Source organism: Berghia stephanieae, chromosome 7 (assembly GCF_034508935.2).
Source record: "Berghia stephanieae isolate SIO BIC M18660-M18661 chromosome 7, UCSD_Bste_1.3, whole genome shotgun sequence".
NCBI classification, from domain to species: Eukaryota; Metazoa; Mollusca; class Gastropoda; order Nudibranchia; family Aeolidiidae; genus Berghia; species Berghia stephanieae.
Window position 1 is genome coordinate 20,494,422 of NC_088366.1, and position 15,968 is coordinate 20,510,389.

General features: G+C 35.5%; 2 protein-coding genes across 2 annotated transcripts; one reads left to right on the plus strand and one right to left on the minus strand.

The window, feature by feature from the left end:
• Positions 1 to 3,107: 3,107 nt before the first annotated feature.
• Positions 3,108 to 7,390, minus strand: LOC144976867 (EKC/KEOPS complex subunit TP53RK-like). Its single transcript, XM_078921402.1, has 2 exons — positions 7,107 to 7,390; positions 3,108 to 3,683 (listed from the first exon to the last, which is right to left on the minus strand). The coding sequence occupies exons 1-2, from the start codon at positions 7,318 to 7,320 to the stop codon at positions 3,187 to 3,189; spliced, it is 711 nt and encodes a 236-aa protein (XP_078777528.1). The 5' UTR covers positions 7,321 to 7,390; the 3' UTR covers positions 3,108 to 3,186.
• Positions 7,391 to 7,667: 277 nt separating this feature from the next.
• Positions 7,668 to 15,647, plus strand: LOC144976868 (ganglioside-induced differentiation-associated protein 1-like). The gene is made up of 5 exons (XM_078921403.1): positions 7,668 to 7,923; positions 9,167 to 9,356; positions 9,653 to 9,832; positions 11,091 to 11,297; positions 13,990 to 15,647. The coding sequence occupies exons 1-5, from the start codon at positions 7,774 to 7,776 to the stop codon at positions 14,316 to 14,318; spliced, it is 1,056 nt and encodes a 351-aa protein (XP_078777529.1). The 5' UTR covers positions 7,668 to 7,773; the 3' UTR covers positions 14,319 to 15,647.
• Positions 15,648 to 15,968: the final 321 nt, after the last annotated feature.

Genomic DNA, 15,968 nt, shown 5'->3' on the forward strand with positions numbered 1-15,968 from the left:
AATAAAATAATTTCCTTTGGTAATATTTTTTCATAGGTTTTAAAGCCAGAAAGTGAACTAGGGTGAGGTGGATTCCTGAGCATAGTGGGGGAACCAAATTCACGACTACTTACTGGGTACTTAGCAAAAACCATATCACTGCGCCCCCCCCCCCCACCCCCGAGTATTTTAATTCTGATTATTTTCATCATGATAATCAATTCTCTTTTGGCTTCTTTGTCCGACATAATACCACATTGATCTGATGGATCACATTAATGGGTGATAGTGATGGTAAATTTCAGATACAGTCCAAGATGTAGTTGAAGATATGTTCGACAAATTCTCTGATTCCACGATTAGAGATTGAATTCCCAGTTTATTTCCCTCATTTTTTTCTTTAGTTGTTTCTTCATGACACCAACAAACTCTTTCAAGGAATTGACGAATCTAACTTTTTTTTTGTGAGTCACAAGTGGTAGCAATCGCCAGCAAATGAATAGCTATTACCTATTGCTCTTAAAAACAAATACTTTTCTCTTTCATGAACTAATTATGGGTTTTTAGGGAAATGAATCACAATTTTTTGCAATTTTTTTTTGCAAATTTTGCTGTGTTTAGCTTGCAAAATTTGGGATTAAAAAATTTTTTTTTTGTCCATGTCAGAATATGGCATGTTGGAGCTGGGTCACTGAATTTTATCTACATAATAAGTTGTTACCTCCCATGAGCATTGGATTTCGGCACACCTGGGTCCTAGTAACTTTTTGTCTACTCCGGACAGCATGCTAGAATCCAGTGAGTACTGTCTACTTGACATGCCTAGGACTAGGCACCTTACTCACAAGAAAAGATTTGAATCCTTAGTTAAGTAATCCAATTTTTCCCAACAGTAATTGAGTGGTTGAATATGTTGTGATGTGTGTAGTCCAGCTATGCAGTGATCGTCCTGAAACAAAACCTGAGTATTGATGAGGTCAGTGACATTATGCCTACAGCCCTTTACACACATTAGCCCACTCAACAGTCTATAGATAATGACCAGTAATGAGGACAGTGACATAACTCTTATCTAGCATTATGCTTACAATAACTTACAACCCTTTACACACATTAGCCCACTAAACTCAGGCATGAATGAAAAGTAACAGTTTATAGGTAATGACCAGTGATTATTATTATTATTCATGTCAGTTATTAGCAGTTTGTTTGTTTATTTTAAGTAATCATATTTCTGAACTCACACTAACAACCTCTTCTTTCTTTTTTTAATTTTTTTTTAGTATAAACCACTTGTGATTCATTACAGTACAGTATTTGTTTGTCATTTTAGTACCAGTAAAGAGATAGAGAATAGAATAGTCAAAAGATTGTAGGCGTGCACATATATGCATCAATGACAAGTAAGGCACAGAGAATAATTATTACAATTACAAGGAACAATTAGATTCCAAGAGCAAACTAGCCCTACGTCTAGTCTAGAAGTTTTACTTGCGATTATAGACGCGCACCTGGGTGGGGTTTTTTTTTTAACCTCCCATAGTGGGCTGGAGGTCACTTGCTGTGTCTACTATCCCCTACATCTTTTTTTCTGTGTTTGCTTTCTGTCTTTGTCTTGGAATGGGATTATTTGGTTTTGTCCTGACCCTTGCCGGAGTCTTTGGCAGGGAGGGAAACAGTCAAATATACAGTTTTGGGAGATTTTTTTTTGCCCTTGTAAATCATCTCTCTGGTTTGAATGAGAGTGCCAGTGTGTTTCTTCATACAAACCTTTTCAGATCTTTATCTTACACAAGTCTCTGCTCCCTATTTGTCACTTGATGAACAGAATTAGATTCCAGGAGCAAATTATCCCTGGTTTTAGTCAAGGGCTTTGTTCTAAGAATTCCAAGAGCAAAGCTATCCACGCGTCTAGTCTAGGAGTATTACTTGTGAATTATGTCATTTTAGGTAGGTAACAGTAAAGAGAACGATAATGAGATAGTATACGTGCACTTATAAGTATAAGTATAAGCATCAAAGAAAAATAGGGTACAGCTAATTAATACAAGGAACAGCTTTACGAACAACCTATCTCTACACCTAGTCTGCAATCATCTAAAACTAAAAGTCCCACACAGACAAAAGCATGGGATTGCCAACAAAAGGGACATATTCAATAAACGATATCAAAGCATGTATATCATTATCCATAAGTAAAATAGAAAATAATAGATGTTTAAAAAAAAAATATATATATATATAAATGTCCCATCCAAAAAAAAGGATCCATACATTAGACACTTTCCCTCACAGATAAGGTCCTAAACGAAGGCTAGAACAAACCATTGATCTCATTTCTAGACAAGGATAGAAAACAGCATGAAAAAGGAAAACATTTATGAGTGGATAGAAGACAGCAAGAATGAATGACTTTCCCCCGAGAAAATTAGCAAGAATATGCACACAGTGCGACTATGTGGTCTGTGCAGCTATGTGGTCTTGTGGTATGACACTCGCTTTCGGATCAGAAGGTCCTGGGTTTGAGCCTCGTTCTGCGCATAGTTAGTCCTTAGAAAAGGCTCTTTACTCACAATCTCTGACTGTACTCAGGTATAAAATGAGTACCTAGTCGTTAACAGCGTTGTCTCATCCTACATATTAAGTGTTGCTGTTGGCCAGGGAATCCTTGTAAAGCACTTTGAGCATGTTTAGTGGATTTGCGCTAAAAAAGTAAAGCTCAATTTAAATTTAAAATGAGAGAGTATTCTGAGGTTATGCTGATCCATTTAAAGGTGAAAATTTGAAGCAAAATAATGAACTTTAGTGGTACAAGAATGGGTTCAACTTTCCTCTAATCTGAGATCAGATCTCATTGTTCTCACAAAGGGGGCGGTAAGATCAGTGCAATCCAGGCCGCATTGAAACCCCAAGTTGCATCCCAATTACTGCTCTCTTGGTGAAAACGGTTAGGTTTGAAATTATTTTTATGATTGAATAAATGATAGGATAATTTATGATTTGAGAACGACTTAGTTTCCCTGTTAATAGGATTAAATTCCCAATGAAATTTTAATATGACTTATTTTATATCCACCAAATTGATCCACATATGAAAATGGAAAAAAACAAAACAAAACAAAGAAAAATAGATTTTAAAAAATCTCTTGAATTTTATTCTGGCAGAGACCTTTAAACAAGTTTCTCCATTCTATAAAAACATCAACACTAACCTACCATTGTTCGCTTACGACCACGCATTCTAATTTCTTCCAATTTATCAAACACCTCTTTGTAAGCTTTCTTGGAAACACAATGTTTTTCATAAGAAACCAACAATCTATCAAATAATTGCTGTGTATTAGGATGAGAACTTAGCAAAGCTCTTTCCAGGACGTAAAGGTCGACACCTTTATCTTCTGGGGAGGCATCAAAGCCACTTAATCCAAAGTCTATGAGCACCAGATCTAGAAGCTCAGCATCTCCTTGAAGAAGCATGTTGGATGTAGTCAAATCGCCATGAATGATGTTACTGGCATGCATCTGACTAAGAATCTGCCCAATCTTGTCAGCAAGAGGAAGGAGTTTATCATTGGCTTGATCTTTTCCAAGTTCTAGCTGTTTACTGGCAATGTGATGTCGAACTGTACAGGAGGGCTGGATATTTTCCATGCAGATCGTGTTTTTTTCCATGTCCACATTGTATATTGTAGGAGTCTTGATGCCTGCCAGAGAAACAAAAATAATGAAAGAAGTAAACGTTAACCCTTTGTCCTCTTCTTTAACCTATAGTAGAGGAGCTTTTAAATGAAAACAATACACTTTGGACTCTTCTTAACTCTGCCAGAATCTGAAGTCTATGCTATTTATATTTTTTCCCTTCTTGAATCACATTCATCAGCACTCTTTGGGTAGTTAGGTGTAGTAATAAGACCATATGAAAAGTACTTTACGATAGATCAGTGTTCTATTCAAAGAGTACCATGCAATGATATTGGCCTTTCAAACAGCAAAAACTGGGTCATTTTCCATGAAATTTTGAAATCAGTGATTTTTAGGTCGGTGACAGGATGTGCCCCTTGTCTATGTGATATGATAATTTTCGGTATTAAAGAATCAGGTTTGTTTGAATCACTCCTGCTGACCCAGATACAGTGCAACCTCTGGATAGCAACATTGCCTGGCACAAGAAAATTATGTTGTTTTCCAGGGGTTCATTATTCTGGTTTTTCTAAGATGGCGGGAAAAAGGAGGTGTAGTGAGACCATTTGTAGTAAAGATGCAATGCACAAATCAGTACTTATAAATAAGACACGTTCCAACCACATCAAAATGTGTATTTTTCCTGTTGACAAAATGTTTACCAACAATTTAAACAATTTTAAACAAAAAATTAAAACTAATAACTGAACGATGATTCTCTATGTGGCCAATTTTGGCCAGTGGCTATAATCAGCTATGGATAATGCAACTTTTGGGGTGTTATTCTGAGTTTTGAACTTTATAGGCCTGGGACTACTTTGCCTATAACAATAATAATAATTTAAAAAAAAAAAAAAATTCCCTTTATTCATCCCCAAGGGGAAATTTGTCTTTAGGGTCTATTCCAAGGGAAGACTGGAATAACCCAGGCGTCAGCCGCAGTGCAGCGCCGCAAAGTGAGCTAGGGCTAGGTGACTTGCTCAAGGTCACACAACGCAGCGGCGAGTGATCGAACTCGTTACCTTTTGGATACGAAGCCAAGACCGTACCGCTGAGCCACGCTGCCCCTTAATAATAATAATAATAATAATATTAATAATAATAATAATAATAATAATAATAATAATAAAAAATAATGAAATCTTATATATAGCGCTGTAACTCCAAGACCTCAGACTCTAGGCACTTAACTTACAAATTATTTTGGCTGACACACTCACAATCACAAACACACAACAGAACATAAATCCGATGCTTATATTGCTTCTCATATCATCTACTAGTATCGACACATAAGTTTTAAGAAATTGTTTTAAAATAGACAAAGGTTCTATGGTAAGGCGTTCAAAACAGAGGGCCCAAAATAGGAAAAGGATCTCATTCCAGCTTTTTTGTGTATTCGAGCGACAACTAGTTTAGCTTGGTTGAATGTAGTAAGGGGTTGGGTTTTGAATATCTCTAGTTCCGAAAGGTAGGAAGGGGCAGTACTTGCAAGACAACGATGCACTAAAACGCAGACTTTGAATTTAATCCTTTTCTCAACAGGCTGTCAATGCAAGTCATGAAGCAGAGGTCTGGTAGAATCACACCTATGCTTCATGAACACAAGTCTGGCACCTCTGATCTGGGAAATCTGAAAACGTCTCAGATTATGTTGCAAAGTGCCAAACAAGAGAGCATTACAATTAATATAAAATCCAATTTCGATAGCACGAAGGACACAACCAGTTGTTTGGTCACATCCTCAGATATGAATTGTCTAATGGAAGCAATCTTTCTAAATTGGAAAAAGAGAGATCTTATCAAATTTGTGTCTTGACACTCCGTCGACAGTCTAGAGTCTAAGAATGTGCCAAGGTTTTTCACTCGGTCAACAATTTGAATGGAAACGTCACCCAGCTTCATATCTGATTCACTTTTCCACTTCTCATTCCCTACATACAGCATTTCTGATACTGTCATTTAGTTTCAGTCTGTTCTCATTCATCCATTTCTTATCACTTTGGATACACTTCTTATTAATGTCTGATACTCCTTGCAAAATTCTCGAATTAGAGATGCAGTACAACTGCGTATCCTCAGCATATTGATGATAAAGCAGACCGAAACTTCTAATGACTTTAGGCAGAGGGCTGATGTACAGAAAAAAAAACAGTCAAGCACTGAACCATGGGGGACCCCACAATCAAGAAGAATTTCATCAGATCTATATTCACCTATTCATCTATATTTTGATTACATCTTCCTACTTTATGTCAACTTGTGGTAGACCTACAATCCTCTCTCCACCCCTTAACTGATGACGTATTTATATATATAAACAACCATGCCATCTTTAAGCCCACCATCATTAAGCATGTTTCTGCAAACATGCTGATTGACATTGGCTCTTACTGAAGTATTGCTATATAAACTACACGATTTTAAGCATAGTTACTTCCCCTTCAGAATAGTGCAACAACATCGTGTGGTGCTATGTGATCATGCCTAATTAAGGGAAATGACTCATGAAATTTCATTCATGGAAATCTTCGGATTACTTCAAACTCAAGCACGCCTAAGCTACCTTCCGATGATTGCTTAAAGACACATCATTGACTGTTGTAATAAGATTAAAATAGCTCACTGTGTTTGTCCTTAAAATCGAAAAAAAGTAAACAAAAATGGCCTTTAGAGTTGATAAAATGCTTGGAAAAATTTACAAAACTTTAAAATGTCGCTAAATTAATTGTTTAAAATACACGAAATTTTGTCAAAAACAGCACAAAGTCATAAGAAATCCTCTGAATATGAAATAAAATTCGTCCTATACCGAAATAACACTTAAAAAGTCATAAAATGCAATAATTTAAAGAGCTCTGTGAATAGCAGCCTTCCAGCGCTGAACACATTACCCAAGAATAATCTTGCCCAATGAAAAAAACTAAAGTGCCTGAAACGGAGCTCAAATATCCAGGATCTTCCAGTCACAGTGCAAGCCACTCGGCCACTTCACCCCCCTAGATAATTTTTAAAAATAAATATATAAACTGTTGGTCAAAAGCTTTCGATTTGAAACTTTTATTTTTAATCTAAATGATTTCATGAGTGCTCATTTGCAAAAATTGGAATGCTGACAATTTGTAAATTTAAAGATTTGAAATTCAAATTGAATCCAATTTAATTTGAATTTAAGATTGAATGAAAATATAGTAGGGGAAGGGTATTGCAAGATGAATGAGCGGCGTGGAAATAATAAATGGGGGAGCCCTCCAAGGAGTCCAGACACTAGACTAGAGTTTTGCCAGGCTTGGCTTATGTTTTCTTCGAACAGTTATTCATTGGTCAGATGTTTATTGGTTTATTTATTCAATTTGTCAATTTCTAGTAACAGTAGAACATTTGTAGAACAAAGCGATAACAAGACAAAAGAATGATTACACGGTAAAAATAATAAAAGCACAGACCACTCATTCTGCATCTCAGATTAGCCCGAATCTCGGATTTCATACGCTGGCTTGTGAGGCTTTTATCCAACACTGGATGCCGGTATCCTTTAGCAAATCGTTCTTTGATAATGCACGGTCGACCAAAGAAATCCCCAGAGTATAATTTAGCTTCAGCTCCCTGTTTCAGAAGTGTGGTAGACATATTTGTTGCTAAAAAATTATTTCTGTTCATAGATATACGGCATGTTAGCCGACACTCGAAATCGAAACAAATTTACAGCAAGCCCAGAAAGGCAACAGAGCCAACTGAAATAATAACAATAGGGATCGATCATTTTCCAGTATAACTCAAAATATAATCTTCAATGTTAGTCAATTCAATTTAGAAGAGACAATTTTTACTTTATGTAACAAATATAATGTGGTATAAGATATTTTTAAAAGCTATATTGGAATTTTGTAACCTACCTCAAATAAACAAAAAATAGTTGAATTAATATTATTTTGTGTTCTCCCTTAATGGGAGATAACTCTTATCAAATAAATAAAGAAATTTTTTTTTTCTTCTGCAACAAATGATGGAGATTACGTTCCTTTAGAAAATCGACCAAATCAAGTGCAACACCCACACCTAATTAACTTGATCCTGAAAGCTAAAACTGCCTTGAAATATCTCAGAGGGAATATGGCTTCAAAAGAGGACACTAATGATAAGGTTGATGAATCTGGAGATAAAAGAACCGCTGATCTCTCTACCAAGACCAATGCTAAAGACAAAGAGGATTCGAAGGAGATTGTGGTCTATTATTTTCCAACGTCCTATTCTTCTCAGAAGGTAAAATTACCTATTGCTAATAGGTTTTGGGGCATTGGTATAGGATCGAGGTCCCTGCAACCATATTACTTTTTATTTGTTTACACGAAGACCATGACCAGGTGGTTTAAGTTTAAGGGTTCCAAGACTAAAAATTGATTACCTAAATTCTTTCTAACCAAAAATGTATCCCAATTTTTTAAAATGTTGCGATTATCACTTTTAAACATACTATTTTAGTGATAAAAAAAAGAATATTAATAATAATCTTATCTTAAACTTAAACCTGATACCACTGTGACAGGTGGAGAAGATAATTGTTAAAAAAAAAAGAAAGAAAGAAAGAAAGAAAATGAACAAATTGAAACAATGACGTACCCCGTGAGTGTAAATAATTTTTAAAAAGCATGGAGGGTTAAAAAATTGAAATCACATTATTATTTAATATATTATAATAAATGATACGATTTTTTGGTGTTACTCACCCTTTGCCTTTGTTTGGGTTGATTCCAACTTTAATGATTCCAAGTTTTATAATATGACACCTTCCAATCAGACCTCTCTTCTCTCTCTCTCTCTTCTCTCTCTCTCTCTCTCTCTCTCTCTCTCTCTCTCTCTCTCTCTCTCTCTCCCCCCTGATATCCCTCCCCTCCATTTTCCTCTTTTCGGGAAGATCAGCCAATGTGACATCCTAGTCTCTGTGTCCCCCACCTCTTAGATGGCAAACATTTGGCTAATGATGAGAAATATAGGGTATGGTGAAGTATCAGATGAAAACAGAGATTAAAAAGATTGCGGGGTCAGAGTCAACCGGAGATCCAAGTGACATGACATCCTCCGCCTGGCTGAGAGAGAGAGAGAGAGAGAGAGAGAGAGAGAGAGAGAGAGAGAGAGAGAGAGAGAGAGAGAGAGAGATCAGCGAGCAGTTGCAGAACCATTGAGCCATCCAGCCACGTTCACAAGGTCAGTGAGCTAGCCTCAATTTGATCCCCTAGGTCGTTGAGTGAAAAGAGTCTGCACGATACGCACTAGGTTTGAAAGCCATATATTTGTGTGGCTGGATGGCTCAGTGGCTAGTGCGACTGCTCGCTGATCTTTCTCTCTCTTTCTCACCCAGGTGGAGGGTGCCATGTCAGTTGGATCCCAGGTTGGCTCTGCCATCGAAATCTTTTTATTCTCTGTTTTCATCTGTCACTTCTCCATGAAATAACTTGAATGTTTGTTGCCTCAGATTTTACTTTATATTGTTTTTGAACATCTACAGGTGCTACTCTGTATTTTTGAGAAAAAGCTGAAGTTCAAGGGTAATATTGTCAGTCTGTTCCACCGGCAACACATGGAGCCATGGTATGTTAGACTGAACCCACACGGTGCTCATGTCCCAGTGTTGGTTCATGGCAATCGAATCATCAATGATCCAGATCAAATCATAGATTACATTGATAAAGTTGAAGGTAAGTCGGAACATGTATGTTGGTAATGAACACTATTGGAAATTACCATTAGTATGTACTTTTTTTTACCATCTAAAGGCAGGATGAATTTCTTTTAAATAATAATTAACTCTAATATTTTAAAAATAATTTTAGACTTGTGTGATATTTGTTTTCTCTAAGAGAGCAAAAAAAGAGTTGCGGCTTTGGCTTCAATGAAAGTGTATTTTAGTAAATAAAACAATTGTCATAGCAATTATAATAATCAATATATCTCATTTCCTCTTATGTTAATCTATTTTTGTTTTCTTATTCAGGAAATATGAGTCCCTTGTTGATTCCTCCAGCCTCTGAGTTGTTAGGAAAGCAGGTGTCCAAGTTCTTAGAGGGTTTGGAAATGATCCCAATGGATGTCATCTCTTATGGAATCATATTCCATCCTGACCTATCCGAGTCTGGCTGTCAGCTACCTGTTGCAATTCAAAGGAGTATGAGAGGTGATGGGTTACAATGTCTTTCAAACAAAAACAAAAAATTACAAGGGGTTCCTAGCCAACAGCAAGACTTAAACCTTTTGGATGATTATATTACAATTTTTTTCTGACAGAGGCAACGCTGTTAATGGCTATCTGCTCCTTTACACCTGAATGTGGTGAAAGAATGTGAGTAAAGAACAACCTTTTCCAAGGACTCAACTACTCAAATCCTGGCCCTTCTGGTCCAAAGTCGAGTGTCATACAACTAGACCAGATTGCCACGCTAGTGGAAATCAAAATTACTTTCACTTGCTTTATTTCAATTTGTTTTATTTATTTTTGTTGTTTGTTTGGGGGTTTTTTTCATTCCTTTTTTCACTTTTTTTCATTGCCTTAAAACTTTATTTTTTCCACGCACATAGGCTTTTTTTTTACCATTCTAAAATAAATAATCATTATTGGCAAGAGTGACTTGACATTGGTGATAATATTAGTAGCTCCATAAGAAACACTTTTGTAATTATAATTTTACTATTAGACCTGAATGTACACCAATGTGATTCAGACAAAAAAAAAAAAAGAGAGGAAAAAATAATTTTCAAATAATTTATATTCTATTTACATAAAGCTGTGCATATTCAATTTGTGGGACATTGAAAGCAGAAGGTTCAAAATCTTGTTTGCGAAAAAGGAGAGATTGTCAGTATTTTGTTCAATATCTTTGACAGTGGCAAAAGCTCTGATTCGTCTATGCATTGACATTTTCTGGGATAAATGTTGTCTTCAATAAAACCATTCCAGATGTCTGCTAAAGCTGGAAAGTTTGATCTCAACTGTCACTCCACATAGCCACCACATTTGGGTTGATGCACATTTATTTCTAATAACTCTGACATTGAAATATTAAATAACAATCATGTTCCATCACATATTTTTTTTTCTTTTTCCATTTATGGACGTTTATGAACTGAGCTTTCAGAAAGATCTTGAACAGTAAATTCTTGAATGAGTTGATATCATTAGTTATAATCCATTTTAACCAGTTGTATTGGGATTTTTTTTTCAAACTTTCCATTTGGGTAAGATTTATTATTTTAAAATTTATGATTTCATTTTATAGATTAAATATTAAAATAAAAATATAATAATTGGACAATAGCTCTAAAGAAATTAATAATTTTATACAATGGTTTTACACCCACTTGATTTTTAAACAGTATTGACAGATAAATTAAGTGCAAAAAATATATATATGTAGTTGTTTTTGCAACTCTTCCAGAAAATTTCACAAATAGACTCCGTCATCTTGTAACTCTATCTACGCAACATCCTGACCTTAGAGATTGTTACCTGGCCAAGAGTCAAACAGCAGCAGAGAAATTTGACATCATCACAGATGAAGAAAAAGTTAAAGGTCATATAGATCAACTTCATTATTTCCTGCAGAAAGTAGAAGGAGAACTCATGCAGAGGTACAGCTTGGACGGTGAGTAAATATAGAAAGAAAGCAACTTAAAAGAATAGTTTTCCCCCCATTATTTTCATATAGAAACAGACCTGCCTACTTTTACGGATCGTCCGTAATTGTTACGGAAATTAGGTTACAATTTCGGACATACGGAAATGGAAGAAATATTACGGATTTTGATTTCACAGAAATTTGGTCGTGGTGTTGGAGAATTTTTTTTTTTTCCTTTTAAGTTCCCACAGTTATCAAAGAAAGGGAAAAATGTTCCCTTAAAGTTTTAAAATTTACTGGTCAGTTCACGCCCATGATAGCTTAGTCGATTGACAGCTCGTAAGGGTGGAGGTCAACAACATTTATTTTACGTGTATAAGGTTGTAGATACGCAGTATTTTTTTTTTGTTGTTGTTGTCGTCATTGTTGTTGTTGTTGTTAATTGGTGGAGTATTACTAAAATTGTACCATTTATTACTGATGAATTTTGTGTTGGCTACTGATTTTGAAATGTTCAAGTAGACAGGTATGTAGAAATAAAGAGTGTAACGTTAGGTTAAAGTGCTGATAAGGCTGAGATAGGCTGAAAGTAGAATGACAGGTTTTATTTCCTCAGTAAGATTGTCCCAATTGGTATCCAAGATGAAAATGGTAAGCAAGTAGATGCTAGGAAAAGTTGGGTTCCTGTGAGGCCACATTAAATTGAAACCTCATTTGATCCCATTAGAGTTCCGCCAGAGGAGAAGAGAAGTGTATAGAAGAGGTGGACAATTGGCTCTTTTGGGTACCAAAATATGATGGACAGCCAGGTACTCATTTTACACTAGAGTACGTTGAGAGAATGTAAATAAAGAGCCTTTTCCAAGGAATCATTTATGCACCCACTCAGAGCAGGACTAGAACCCTGGACCTTCCACCAGTTTGAAGGCGAGTACCATGCAGCTAGATAGGTGCACAAAGTCACTGACGTATTATTTGTTACTATTAATATTTTGGGAAAATCATAGACAAGTGCATTTCCTACTTTAATCTCCTATTTTTGTTGCTGGTTTCCAATTCCTTCCTGCATTTAACTTAACTTGTATCTGCAGTCTTGTGTGGGTGTGAATTTTCACTGAGAGTGGTCATCCTCTCTCAGATATTTGATTTTTGAGAGTTTCTGGGTCACAGTCGAGTCCCACTTAGTGAATGTACGGTTGAATTGGTGCCTGATCATAGTGCTGATTCTGAGATATACATCTCAGGAAATCTGATTCTAAAGATAGAAATTACAGAAAGGGGGAAACTAGTCAATATTATGTTGACGATTTTTAAACTCACACACTATTCTAACATCATCATATCCTACTGATCATTCTAATGTTAATAACCCATAATTACCTACCTCATTGACAGAATGATATGCACATGAATGTGACGTCTTTAGCATCAGGGTGCGCGATATTTCTGAACTCTTCAAGGCGGTCGTCTTAATGTATGGCCTTTAATTGACTTGGTGTGGCTGATTGTTTGCATGCCCTGATTTCACACTCTATTTGATTGGACTTGTGGGAAGAATATGAAATAAAAGTCTGCTCATGATTCCTTTTTTGATTTATCATAGCATTCACCATTTGATTATAAATTTAAAAATTAAAATTAAAATTGAGCTTTATAGAGCGCAATATCCACTAAAATGTGCTCAAAGCGCTTTACAAGGGGTCCCTGATCAACAGCAACATTTAACATGTAGGACGGGACATGACGCCTGTTAGGCGATATTACAATTTTTCGGACAAAGACAACGTTGTTAACAGCCAGGTACTCATTTTACACCTGAGTACGGTGAGAGAATGTGAGTAAAGAGCCTTTTCCAAGGACTCAACTATGCACCGAACGCGAGGCTCAAACCCAGGACCTTCCGATCGGAAAGCAAGTGTCATACCACCAGGCCACATAGCCGGGTATGTTAGTTTAATGTATGAGTGTATGTATGCATTTTTTTGTTGTTGTTGTTCTTTAATTTCATATTTTTATTATATGATTTTAATGTAGCATGATATCATAGATAGAAAGTAATGTCATTGGTGAATGAATGATGTATGAAATTGTTAAGTGCCTTTGAGTACTTAGTTTAGTGTTGTATAGGTAACTTTTTCGTCAACTTCTTCTTCTTCTCCTTCTTCTTCTTCTTCTTCTTCTTCTTCTTCTTCTTCTTCTTCTTCTTCTTCTTCTTCTTCTTCTTCTCTTCTTCTTCTTCTTCTTCTTCTTCTTCTTCTTCTTCTTCTTCTTCGCCTCCTCCTCCTCCTCCTCTTCCTCCTCCTCTTCCTCCTTCATTATTATTATTATTATAACTATTATTATTATTATTATTATTATTATTATTATTATTATCATCATCATCATCATCATCATCATCATCATCATCATCATCATCATCATCATCATCATCATCATCATCATCATCATCATCCATCACCATCATCCTCATCATCATAATCCATCATCATCATCACCCTCATCATCATCATCATCATCATCATTCATTATTATTATTATTATTATTATTTATTATTATTATTATTATTATCATATTTAATTATTATATTATTATTATTATTATCATTATTATTATTATTATTATTATTATTATCATCATCATCATTATTATTACCACTACTATTATGATTACTATTATCATCGTTAACATCTTTTCTAAAAATTATTTATTTATTCCCAGAGGTGGAAAACCTGGATGCCATGTACCTGTTTGGAGATGATCTTACAGCTGCCGACATTGGTCTCTACGTTTTGGTGACCAGGCTACAGACTCTGGGATTACTAGTGCACATGTTGCCCCAGTATCGATTTCCACTCACCCTACGGCACTTTTCACTCATGGCAAGCAGGCCTTCTGTTGGTGAATTGTCCAAGGAAGTAGCAAAACTTAGGTATACACTTTTGCTGGAAGATCTGAAGGCGTCTGGTTCCTACATAGCAATGGCACTTGGGACGGGAATGGTTTTGGTGGCTGCTCTTTATTTTATGAAAACAATCATTAGATCATAGGAGTAAAAGTGCAGAATGATCATTTTTTTTTCTTTTTATTCCTATTACCTTATAGCAAGCTGGTAGTACTCTCCTTTGAATCAAAATATTGTCAGTTTGAATCCTGGTGTAGAAAATTGCTGTGCAGCATGAGAATCTCGAATATGCAGATCTCAAAATCACATAAATCTCAAACACTTCTTAATTCCCCTTTTTAATCCCTCTATTTTCATAGTATTGGCAACACAAATATTTCGTACACTTTCAGAGGCCAACACAAAAATCCTGAACAAACTGGACATTCACTTTTGAGTTCATTGATACAATTTTTTTGCCTATGTTTGTATTGAACGGAAACAAAAGCTTCCATAGCTGCCCATGTGGCCTTAAACATTTTAGTTAATGTGTCATGTGTCTGGAGTGAGTATATGAGTGTTTGTGTGTGTGTGTGTTGAGGGAGATTGCGCAAAGCATGTTTGACTTGCATCTTACTCACATGACACCACTCTCTAATTCTAATGTATACCAGTATCAACGAGAAACTAGCAAGGCAGTGTTGACCTGGTGCTTTTATTGTTATGTATTAAAATCTAACAAGGAATTGAGGGTGGGTAGTATGGGGTGTGGGGTAGAAAAGTGAGGAATGATAGTCATTAGGTACATAGCTGATTGTGTTATCAACAATGTGACTCAATAGCTTTGTCTTCGTATTATGGCACATGCTAAGTAAAACCTTTTTCCACCTTTGAATTAGTCAAGACATGCTAAATGCTACACCTCATTATAATGAGCCCTTACCAGAACCACTCATATTTACCTCCATCACATTCTTCTTCATATTCTTTGTAAAAAAACAAAAAATCTCGAAACCACGGAAAATCAAATAAATGGTTTCGACTTGTTTGGGATTTTCATGCTGCACTGTAGATTTGTAAGCACAAATAATCTCTTGATCTGTGCCGAAAGACCTTAGAAGTGATGCAGTTGCTCCTAAAGACAGACAAAACTTGTTTTTTTACGTTTCTGGATTTTTAAAAGCTTTGTTTTGTGTAGTGCTACAGCAGACTATTAAACAGAGACGCCGCATTTTGATTTACTTAAGTTTTGTTGAAAATGGTGTTAGATACAATTTTAAATTTCTCTTCAATTATCATTTGTGTTTCAAATTTGTTACCATTTGTGTTTTCAATTTGTTGATGTTGGATGTGCAATTAAATGGACACTTTACATAAGTTGAAATGAAGTATCTTTTGTATAAATTTTAATTTTTCTATTGTATTTATGTATATATATATATTAAAATATTAAGAGAAAAAAAAACAATACCCTGACAAAAAAAAAACAAACAAACCTTTTAAATAAAGATCCGATCACAAGTTAAATGTCTATTCTTACGACTTATTTTTACCTTTAAAAACTGTTGTCCCCCCCCCCCCCCCCCCCTTCACTTGCCCTCGTATATTGTAACTTATTCAATTTAAACTTATACCATGTTTCTCTATGTGACTGAATCTTTCAATTATCACTGTCCATACTATTGAATTTGTTTGCTGGTTGGTGAAAACAACGGATTTGATGCTATTTACTACTGTGAGATACAAACTACAGTAAAGCTTTGCTATGTGCCTGTGCGTAATAAGCCTCTATTTATCTGCAAATCTTTTTCAGGTT